At 37.5% G+C, this 12,172-nt stretch overlaps 1 protein-coding gene across 1 annotated transcript in view; it reads left to right on the top strand.

Moving 5' to 3' along the window:
• Window positions 1-12,172, top strand: part of ENPEP (glutamyl aminopeptidase) — an 82,728-nt gene that overhangs the window by 24,616 nt on the left and 45,940 nt on the right. Inside the window, exons 4-7 of the mRNA XM_050790996.1 lie at window positions 5,605-5,725; window positions 8,279-8,433; window positions 8,870-8,983; window positions 12,012-12,146. Of these exons, the coding sequence (XP_050646953.1) occupies window positions 5,605-5,725; window positions 8,279-8,433; window positions 8,870-8,983; window positions 12,012-12,146 (525 nt within the window). The remainder of the gene's footprint in view (window positions 1-5,604; window positions 5,726-8,278; window positions 8,434-8,869; window positions 8,984-12,011; window positions 12,147-12,172) is intronic.

The following is a 12,172-nucleotide window of genomic DNA, read 5'->3' as shown; positions in this document are numbered from 1 at the left end:
GAAAGAAAATACATGTATGCATCCCTCCTCACTCCATGTTATTTCAATATGGGTAGTCATACACTTAAAAAGTCATCTCGGTAAAGCAGGCACATAAACTAGAAAAATGGCAATTATTAAATAATGATGACAGGTCACGGGTAATTGGCTGGACTTTATCATGGACAGAAGCGCTGAGGCTTAGCAGATGATAGCGGAGAGTCAGTCACCTCTGCCAAAGGCCAGAGAGAGGAGAAGGAGATGCAGATGGAGCGTACATTAAAGGTAGGGTGAGAGAGCAGGAAGTGTGGTGAGGATGAGTGAAGGCATCAGCATAGGGGAGGATGCTTTTTAAAATCACCAAATCCAAACATCACAGATGTTCTATTGTTACATGGATTACAGAAACCATGTTGGAGCTTTAAATGACAGAAAATGTTAGTGTGTTGGTAGAGTCCTTAATATAAAAATGTTTGTGATATATGGTAGTTAAGACACAGTTATGCTTTGGCTACTTATGTTACAAAATTAATGGACTGTAGCTATATATTCTCTGATTGTTTGGCTCTGTTGATCAAAGTAGCAGTCATAGAATAAAATCTATGATCTGATTTTTTTATGGTAACTTTCTGTAAAATATTTCTTTTTTAAACTTTTATTTTAGGTTCGGGGTATATGTGCATGTTTGCTATATAATAAATTGCATGTAATAGGGGTTTGGTGTACAGATTATTTCACTTCTTAGGTAATAAGCATAGTGCCCGATAGGTAGTTTTTCCATTCTCACCCTCCTCCCTCTCTACTTTCAAGTAGGCCCTGATGTCTATTGCCTCCTTCTTTGTGTCCGTGAGTACTCAATGTTTAGGTCCCACTTACAAGTGAGAAGATGTGGTATTTGGTTCTCTGTTGCTATGCCAGTTCTCTTAGCTTTATCCATGCTGCTGCAAAGGACATGATCTCATTCTTTTTATGGCTGTGAAGTATTCCCTGGTATATATATACCACATTTTATTTATACGTCTACTGTTGATGAAAATAGGTTGATTCCATCCATGTCTTTGCTACTGTGAATAGTGCTGTGATGAACATATGGAGGCCTGTGTTTTTATGGCAGAACAATTTAATTTCTTTGGGTGTATATCCTGTAAGAAGATAGCTGGATCATTTGGTAATTCTGCTTTAGTTGTTTGAGAAATTGCCAAACTGCTTTCCACAATGTGTAAACTAATTTACATTCCCACCAACAGTGTATAAGTGTTCCCTTTTCTCTACAAGTTTGCCAGCATATTATTTTTTTGACCTTTTAATAATAGCCATTCCGACTGGGCGAGATAATATCTCATTGTGGTTTTGATTTGCAGTTCTCTAATGATTAGTGATGTTGAGCATTTTTTCCTATGCTTGTGGGCCATATATGAAAAGTGTCTTTTGAAAAGTGTCTGTTCACATCCTTTGCCCGTTTTTTAATAGGGTTGTTTGATTTTGCTTGCTGATTTGTTTAAGTTCTTTATAGATTCTGGATATTTTACCTTAGTTGGATGCATAGTTTGCAGATATTTTCTCTCATTCCGTAGGCTGTCTGTTTACTCTGTTGATAGTTATTTTTGCTGTGCAGAAGCTCTTTAGTTTAAGTCCATTTGCCTACTTATGGTTTTGTTGCAGTTTCTTTTGGCATCTTTGTCATGAAATCTTTGCCAGGTCCTATGTTTGGAATGGTATTTCCTAGGTTATCTTGCAGGGTTTTTATAGTTTTAGGTTTTACACTTAAGTCTTTAAACTGTCTTGAGTTGACTTGTGTTTATGGTGTAAGGAAGGGGTCCAGTTTCAGTCTTCTGCATATGGCTAGTCATTTATCCCAGCATCATTTATTGAATAGAGAGCCTTATCCCTATTGCTTCTTTTTGTCAACTTTGTTGAAGATCAGATGGTTGTAGGTGTGTGGCATTATTTCTGGGCTCTCTATTCTGTGTCCTTGGTCTACGTGTATATTTTTGTCTTAGTACCATGCTCTTTTGGTTACTGTAGGCTTGTAGTATAGTTTAAAGTCAGGTAACGTGATTCCTCCAGCTTTTCTTTTTTGCTTAAAATTACCTTGGCTATTATATTTTTGGTGCCATATAAATTTTAAAATAGTTTTTTCTAGTTGTGTCAAAACTATCTCTGGTTGTTCGATAGGAACAGCATTGAATCTGTAAATTGCTTTGGGCAGTATGGCCATTTTAACAATATTGATTCTTCTTATTCATGATGTTTCTTTATTTTTGTCTGACTGAGTTAGTTTGGGGAGCCGGTTTTTGAGCTCTGAGATTATTTCTTCAGCTTGGCCTATTCTGCTGTTAATAATTGTGATTGCATTATGAAATTCTTGTAGTGTGTTTTTTAGCTCTGTCAGGTCACTTTGGTTCTTTCTTATAATGGTTATTTTGTCTTTCAGTTCCTGTATTGTTATATTGTAATCCTTAGATTCCTTGGATTGGGTTTCAACTTTCTCCTGAATCTCAATGATCTTTCTTCCTATCCATATTCTGAATTCTACTGCTATCATTTCAGTCATTTCAGCCTGGTTAAGAACCCTTGCTGTGGAACTAGTGTGGTTGTTTGGAGGAAAGAAGCCAGTCTGGCTTTCTGAGTTGCCAGAGATCCTGCACTAGTTCTTTCTCATCTGTATGGGCTGACGTTCCCTCAACTGTGGTGGCAGATGTTCCCTCGACTGTGGTGTAATTTGAGTACAGTCAGTTGATTTCTTTCCTGGATGTTTTCAGAGGACCAAGTGTTTGTGCTGGGTCATTATTTGTGGCTGAATTCGTGTCCTTGGTTTCGCAGGGGTTTATGTTAGCAAAGTATTTTTGGTGCTGAAGTTTGGGCTGTGATCCAGTAGATGGTGCTTAAGCATAATGGCCAGTAGTTAGGCTCTTGCTCAGCCACATGGCTCCTCTGTATTTCCTCCTGATTGCAACTGTGCTCTCTCTCAGTGCTCTGAAACTGTGGGCTCCTCTCCCACTCGAGTGCTGGCTGCAGATTTCAGCTTGGCACTCCTGGGTTGCTCACCACAGCCTTGAAGCAAGTTCAGGCTTTATGCTCCTTCTGCAGCTTGGAGGCAGCAGGGGAAGGGACCTTAGCAGTCATTGTGGCAGAGGGCTTTTCACTGGTCTTTTGGAACTCCACCCCAGAGAAATGCAGAGCCACTACTAATTGGTGCAATCAGCCCAGGGTCAGGTGGTTGTATCATGTGCCCAAGTCAAGGGCCTGCCTGGTGATGAGCAGGGGTAACAGGGGGTTGTGGCTGGGACAAACTAGCTTCTTCTCCTTAAGAAGGGTGGCTGCAGCTTACTGGAAGTATGGTTAAAGCACTTGGTCTTTGATCCGTTCCTAGTCCAAGGGCAGCAAGGGCAGTACCATTGCAGCAGCCATGGCAGAGGGGCTTTCAGTTGCCTCTGGGAGATCCACCTTAGAGAAATGCAGAACTGCTGCTACTGGGAATGTTCAGCCAGGGGATGGGGCCGCTGCACTGCCGGCCTGAGCTGAGGTCCCTGCTTGGTGAAGAGCTGACCCTGATTATGAAGGGTCATAGATCACAGATGGTCTGCAGACTGACCAGGCCGCAAAGACAGAGCATATTTCTATGGACTTGAGTTTCTCAGAAACAAAAGAGGAAGGGACTGCTTTTATTTTGATTGAATTTACATTAACCATCAATCTTCTTTAAACACATTGCCTTCCACTGTCACCAACAGAAATACAGAGAAAGAAAAATAAATTACATTGTCTCAGAAGCATACTGCTTAAAGGGAGTTCATTTACTGACGGGAAATGAGAAAATATTAGCAGAGAGAACACATTGAGTCTTTCTCCTTCCCATTGCTCCACCTACGGTGGGAGACCTCACCATGATCTTTCATCTTCTTTCACAATTCTCTTTCACTCCCCAAATATTATGTGCAGCACCAAAGCACTGAGTGTGTAGACAACAGTGGAGCGGGTCAAGAGGACTGCCCTTCTGGAAGTTTTTAATGGTAGAGAACAGACGTGATAGAAAATCTGAGAGTTTTGACACACCAGTTAGTTCACAGAGGAAAATTCTGAGACTCTTGGTTTATGACATGGCAATCCTGTATGAACGTGGTGACCTTTATTTTAGATGGTCAATTCCCTTTACTCTGTTCAATGGCCAAAAACCGGAGCCTTAGTTTCATTCAACTTCTTGGAAATTGCCTGTCATTGTTCACAAAGAGGACAGGAGGGTAATCCAAACAGTTTCACTTTTTGATTGCTTAACAACTATTAGAGAAAATGTATCATCGCTTCTGTAAGAAAAAAAAAACTTCTAAGAATATTGAGACGATTGAGTGAGTTGTGCCATCTTCGGAGGTGAAGATGAACACATCTTTATTTATGCAAATAAAGCAAGAATGCCAATTACCCAATGGATGTGAGAATAGTGAGCCAGCAATGGTAATTTAAGGGATGTTCTTTCAGAACGTGTTCTTTACATTAGTGAATCATTCCAGTGTTCTTTGCTTCTAGGAAAAGGTGGTTCAAGATGTGTGCTTAAATGAATACCAAAACTAGCAATGCATTGGGAATAATAAGGAGAGTAGGCAGTATTTTTTTTTCTTGTTTAAATCCTGAGTCAGCTGTTCTAATTAGGTAAATCATCTTGAACTTACCAAATGATTACATCTTTTGCTTTCTTTGAGAGTTTTGAATCAGGTTGTAGGCTTAGCAGGTATATTTTATTTGAATTTCTCACAAATATTTAGCAGACACAAGTTGTCTGAGGCACTGCTTCCTCTTTCACATATTGAGAAATGCCTAAACACCTGTGATATTCTTGTCCGGAGACCACACCTGCTTTCATGACACTATGTTGAAGAGGATTCTTAAAAATTTTTTATAAAGTCAGACACGCTTAGAATTGGGGACAAACATCTATACTTGGTTTGATTTATAAATTACGTCAAAAGGACACAAAGTAGCGACTTAGGGAATTGATGTAGCTTACCAAGATGACTTTCTCTCAGGAAAAGTTTGGATCATTATATTTTAGGCTCTGGAGCTGAATAGTTGGAATATCAGAAGGGTTATTTTGAAATAACTAGATAGAATAGCACAAGTGGAAAACATGTATTCAGGGGCTCTTTAGATGAGAAAAATTCCATTAATTCAATTCCTCAAGGACAAATTACACACAGAGAAAGAGACAGAGACAGAGAAAGAGAAAGAGCACGCAAGAGAGAAATTGATAGGTGAGTATATGGATGGATGAATAGATACATTCATAGATTTTAAGAACATAATATATGTTCTAAGTAGAAAAAACTAATAACATTTTTCAAATGTCTGGGACATTGTGCCAACCGTTCTGTCTTACATTATTTCTAGTCATTAGAATCACTTAGTGAGTTGTGAAGTTTTATTAACATTTTACGTAAAATTCCTCCAGAGTCTCAGAGATGTGAAGTGATTTATGAGACAACACAGCTAGTAGGAGGCAGAATTGGAATTGAAATTAGACATATTTGGCTCCAAAGTCCACTTTCTTTCAAGTATGTTATGCATCACAGTTTTTGTATTTTGTTGAATGAAGAATAATTTTCACTGAATTTTTTGTGTTTTGTTTAATAGCTTACAATTTATGTCCAGCCAGAGCAAAAGCACACAGCCGAATATGCTGCAAACATAACTAAAAGTGTGTTTGATTATTTTGAAGAATACTTTGCTATGAATTATTCTCTTCCTAAATTAGGTGAGGATCATTTTTACAATTTTCTTATTTTTAATATTGCCTTTGTTTTTATTTACGTTAACTCATTTCTTCTAATTATGTCACCATCAGTTAACAGTTATCCTTAAGTCCTTTTATGATATGCCTAAAATATCTTGGGCTCAAGTGAGCCGCCTGCCTTGGCCTCCCAAAGTACTAGGATTACAAGCATGGGCAACCATGCCCAGGCTGTACTCTGTTCTTATCTGATAAATATATAGTCTTGTGTTTCTAAATAAAGATGAAAGTATGTGCACAAAATTGCAGAACTTGGTAGTGATGGAGCCACAAATAGCAACCTAGATTAGTAGATTTCAAAATCAGCATTCATCCCAATACTTGCTCTGCCTCCCTGTCATCAGTGAGTTAAAAAATAATAGGGATAAATGATGTTGTAAGAATCCCAAGTGCTTATAGTCTTTCCATTGTTGTATAAGGCAAATTCTAGATTCCCTAGCAGTTTAATGAAATACTGGCGCTCCTTCCAGCAATAATTTTTTCTAATACAGAGGGAAGCATGCATTCTTCTTAAAGCAAAAGTGGGGCTACAACCAAGATGGTGTGCATATGACATTTCTGTCAATAGTGGAAATGCTTTATTAATAAGCTCGAAAGCTATTAACAAAGACTTTAAATATAACACCCATATAGATGTTTGTAGGGATAAAATGAAGGCAGCAAAACAAATTAGCCAACAGTTGGCCTCCCTGTTTTTGTTTCTGCCTTTAGTTTAATAAATTATCAATGCAAACAAGAGGAATGCCAAGTTCTTTGCATGGGAATGGCTGTGGCTCAGAGCAAGCTTGTAGATGCTGCATGTCTCTTCAATGGATACAGTTCTATTTTTTGATTGCTTAACAAATGTTAGAGAAGGAGCTGAAAAAAGAAACAAGTTTTCATCAAAATCAGAATATTGGGCCAGGTGCAGTGGCTAACGCCTGTAATCCCAACATTTTGGGAGGCCCAGAGGTTCAAGACCAGCCTGGCAACATGGTGAAACCCCATCGCTACAAAAAATACAAAAATTAGCCAGGTGTTGTGGCACACACCTGTAGTCTCAGCTACTCAGGAGGCTGAGGTGGGAGGATCACTTGAGCCCAGGAGGTTGAGGCTGCAGTGAGCCATGATCGTGTCACTGCAGTCTGGGTGACAGAAGACCTTATCTCAATGTAAAAATATCAGAATAATATTTAATAAAATTTTGTGCACATGAATTTAAAGATCCTTTGCCTTTTATCTCAGTTGTAACACCCAGGATAACCTGAGAAGTGGAAATCTCACAAATTTATTACTCTCTTCTTCTCTCTTTCTTTCTTCTTCTCCCCAACTCCTTTATTCTGTTTTATGTGCATTTTCAACCCTCTTAGAATTAATTATATCTTAGACTCCTTAGAAGTGACTTCTGCATTTATTAGATTCCAAAGAGTTAAATATACACGAATTAGTTAGTTATAATGCCAATACTGACCAAAAAAAAAAGAAATTGCAAAAAATTCCTTTTGTTCAAGGATTAAGTGCAAACTGCACTCCACATTATGAAAAATACTGGCCCTTGGGGGAGATACTTCTCTACCTTTGAAATGACTGTTTCGTGATAAAATAACCAAACCTAAAAATGACGATAACATGAAAAGGAAACTACTATTGTAATCTTGACCTCTATTTAAGATACATCCCTCTTCATTCTTTTATAAAAAGCTTTAAGAATATTTATTTTAACCAGAAAGAAAGGGCTTTCTCTTATATGTTAAGTGAAAAATCAATTTATTTTCATTTCTGTTCCTCATTTAAATTATATGTAACAATAAAGAAATTACATTCTGTTCACCGCTCATTAACTGAGGAAGCTGTATTTTGGCCACTGATCAACTGAGCATTTTCTTTCTTGGAATTTAACATAGAACTGATCAACACTGCCTCCTCCTGTCAGATATTATGTGTAAGATTATAGAAACTCCTATCCAACATTTTAGAACTGTAAGGGAATTTAGAGAGAATATAGTCAACTCCATGTTTCTCCAACTGATTTAATACATAAAAGCAGATGGTAAGCTATTAGATTGGTAGAGAATCAATTAAATTTCATAGAATTAGAGAAAAATAGAGTTTTATGTTCTTGAATATTCTGTGACTTTGGATGGAAAACTCTATCTGTACACTTGGAAGCTCAGAACTTCTAAATACTAACTTGAAAACTTCTCTTTTTCCTCACAGCTTATCCCCTAAAACAGATGTAGCTAACAAAAATGAAATACAGAGAGAAACAAAAGACATAAAATTATAGAGGTGTTGCCATTACTGTCCTTCTTTAAAACAAAAACAAAGCATTGATATCTGGAGCCAACAGGGAATGCTCTATGGAAATTCTGAGTGCATTAGGACTGAAATGTTTGCACACACGATTACAGTTCTTTACTCTAAGACATTATTTTTAGCCTTTTAAAAAACATTCATCCAAATAACTTAATTTGGTAAGAAATGCTATGAACAAATGGAAAGAATGTATTTCTCACTGGACTCTTTCTTCTTCTATAGATAAAATCGCTATTCCAGATTTTGGCACTGGTGCTATGGAGAACTGGGGACTCATCACATACAGAGAAACGAACCTGCTTTACGACCCTGAGGAATCAGCCTCATCAAACCAACAGAGGGTGGCCACTGTGGTTGCCCATGAACTTGTACATCAGGTATAGAATCTTATCACTGAATCAACTTGTTTTTAAAAGTGGCTTAAGACCACAGGAATAATTCAAATTATTTATGACTTAGAAAATAAAAAATAGCCAACTCAGAAAAACTTGCATGAAAATCTTTCTTAGTACTAATAAACATTTAGCCATAAAGAGACTTTGAAACACATTATTTTGCCTTCAGGAAATACACACGAGGGCTTCCTTTAAATTTACATACCCCAGTAATAACTAAATAAAGGCAATAAACTAAGGACAATTTAATATCATTTAAATAATCAGAATAAAGGAGAAAATAAATGTTAAATACAATGCCTGCCACTTCTGTCACAGTGACAACATTGGCACGGACAAATAAATGTTTTGACATTTTCTAGGCCTCTCTACCATAACCATAAGAATGTAATTATCTCTTTATTGCTTATAATTTCAGTGGTTTGGAAATATTGTGACCATGGACTGGTGGGAAGACTTGTGGCTAAATGAAGGATTTGCTTCTTTCTTTGAGTTTCTGGGAGTAAACCATGCAGAAACAGACTGGCAAATGGTGAGTCCTAGACACATAAACTTGAAACCTCTCCTTTCCTCATGCAAAGCAGATAGAAGCCTTTGTACTATGATCATGGTCCCAAGTCAGATGGCAAGTACAGTGGTGAACGGGGAATTCCACTGTGAGGGATAGGGTGGAGCCAACTGACTTCCACTGAATCCACCTTGCCCAGAGCCTTTGCCCAGTCACTAGAGGGGCAGCTGATCATCCCAGTCTGGGGATATCCTTGACAGAGTCGCTCAAAAACACATTATCAAGGCAGGAAAAAAAAAATAGGTGGCAAAGAAAATGTGAACTCTGTGTTCCAGAAAGTATTTATAGCACTAACCCTTTGAAAAAATGTCAGAGTCTCATTTGTGAATGATTTATCTTATTTCAGACAGACTGTGGAAATAGTGTGATGAAGAGATAACATAAACTTAGTAGTTAGATTGAAGTTCAAATCCTGAACACATCATTTCTTGGATGCATGACAGGGAATATGACCTTGAGCAAGTTACATAATATCTCTGAGTCCATTTTCTCCTTTATGAAATAGAACATTATTTTCTATCTTGTAAGCTGAAAAGCTCCCAAATGCACATGTAATGACTATTAACATGTAGTGTGTCCCTCAGAGGCCTAGAATGGAAACTTTTGTGAACCCTAAAATTTTTTTTCAGAAAAGCTAGGTATATTTGTTATTTATATTTATATCACGGGAGTATTCTTATCTGATTGTATATGTGAATGTACAAATATGTGGATGTGTCTAATTGCCAGAGCTTTTGTACTATGTGAAATACCGCCCTCTACTGGACAGAATAAAAAAGTTAAATGCTTGAAGCCCTTACAGTTTCCCTAGCCTAACTTACAAAGTGAAAAGGCTAATTTACAACAATTACTTCTTTAAAAATCTTATCTACATCTGGGTTTTTTTCAACTATGGAACTATTCATAGTTTGGAGTAGATAATTCTTTTTTTGTGGGGGACTTTCCTGTGCGTTATATGATACTTAGCATCCCCGACTTCTATAATTGCCAGTAACCCGCCAGTTCCTGTTGTGACAACCAAAAATGTCTCCACATATTTCCAGGTGTCCCATGGGGGACAAAAATCTCCTCCAGTTGAAAACCACTCATCTACATGGAAAATTTCTGATTTTATAATTTATTGAAAATAAACTGTATAAATGGAAAATTACATCCTTTATTTTCTCCCTTACAGTGTCCTGAGGCCCTTATAGCAAACTGTTATAAGAAATTACAACATTTTAATATTGTCTAATATTCCAAGTTCTATGTTTCAAAAGCAGTGGCTAAATTCCAGAAAAATTTGCTATGCACTTCTTAAATGAAATTTAATCACATGGTTCAACACAATTCATTCATTCCTTCATCTATTCATTCATTCCTTTTTTGTTTGTTTGTTTTTGAGATGGAGTCTCGCTCTGTCACCCAGGCTGGAATGCAGTGGAGCAATCTCGGATCACTGCAACCTCCACCTCCTGGGTTCAAGCGATTCTCCTGCCTCAGCCTTCTGAGTAGCTGGGACTATAGGTCCTCACCACCACTCCTGGCTAATTTTTATACTTTTAGTAGAGATGGGGTTTTGCCATGTTGGCCAGGCTGATCTTGAACTCCTTACCTCACGTGATCTGCCTGCCTCGGCCTTCCAAAATACTGGGATTACAGGCTTGAGCCACCGAGCCCGGCCCATTCATTCATTCTTCATTCAGCAAACGGAGGACCCCAAAATGAATAATGAATAAAACACATTTCTTGCCCTTAAGGAGTTCTCAATTTAAGGTCTTGTGGATGGAAGGGTCAGATAAATAAAGATATTTTATAAGTGAGCTCAATAAATACCACAATCACGGACCCTTGTTTCACAGGTGAAAAATCGGAAGGCCAGGAAAGTGATGTAACTTTCCCACATCACAGAGATAGCTGGTAGCAACATCCCAAACCACACACACAGTTGGTATAGTCAATCTTCCTGACACTGAGGACAGGATCTTTCTTCTCACCATGCCTAAACTTGCCTAAACTTCCTAGGTATACAAAAATCAAAATCCAAGTCAAAATTATCTTGATTGGCAGTCATCACTTGACAGCAGTATCTTTCCTGTTATAAATGAAACCCGCATAATTGGAAAATGTAAGCTAATATAGCATACTCTTCTTTTGGAAATATTTTTAATTAAGTAGAGCCAATGAAATTTTTAAAGTTAGTAGTGATTTAGCAGAGTTAGATTTCACAATCTTACTGCTTAAGAATCAAAGTAACTATAGCAGCTAATGGGTTAGGTTCTCATTCTGTGCCAGGTACTATGCCAAGTACTAACCATGAATTTTATCATTGAATCCTGTGCACAGTTCCAAAAAGTAGAGGCCATCATTACTTCTATTTAATGGGTGAGGAAACTTGCTTAAACTTACATATTTGGAAAGCAGAAAGACTGAGCTTTGAACCAAGGAAGTCTGTCAGTACTGCTAGGCCTGTCAACCACTCTGTATTGCTGACAAAACCTAGGAGGGAAACAAGACGTGATTAGAACTAACGGATAAACTGCTAATATTTTCTTTCATTAACTATGAATTATCCAAATTCTGACAACAAGGTGATTTTTAAAAACCCCGAACATCAATATTTGGCAAATTGATATGCTACCTCACTTAATTCTTAGACCAAATCTGTGGGGTCATGTCATCATTCTCATTGCACAGATAGAGAAATGGGGCTTGAAAAGTTTGGCACATGTCCAAAAGTCATACAGAAGTAGCAGAAGCAGAATTCACAGAAGTTGATGTCTTCTTGGCCCGTCATCTGGGGGAAAAATTAAAAGGAATTATTAGTAGAAGAAGGGAATGAAATCAATATCGACCAATCAGTGTAAAATATGATTAATTTGAAGATCTAACGTTTAAGTAACTTAAGTCATTTATATTTATTTTCCTCCAATTTTTCTTATATATGGTATTGTAATTTATTAACTAGTACAAAGAAAATACTATATTTCTTTGGCTCATTCTTTCATTTCAGCGTGACCAAATGTTACTTGAAGATGTGTTACCTGTACAAGAGGATGATTCTCTGATGTCTTCACATCCAATTGTTGTGACTGTGACAACCCCTGATGAAATAACATCTGTTTTTGATGGAATATCCTATAGTAAGGTGGGGGAAATAGAACATTGTTTTGA

This window comes from Macaca thibetana, chromosome 5, assembly GCF_024542745.1.
Source record: "Macaca thibetana thibetana isolate TM-01 chromosome 5, ASM2454274v1, whole genome shotgun sequence".
NCBI classification, from domain to species: domain Eukaryota; kingdom Metazoa; phylum Chordata; class Mammalia; order Primates; family Cercopithecidae; genus Macaca; species Macaca thibetana.
The sequence above is the reverse complement of the archived record's forward strand: the minus strand, read 5'-3'. Positions and strand labels throughout refer to the sequence as shown.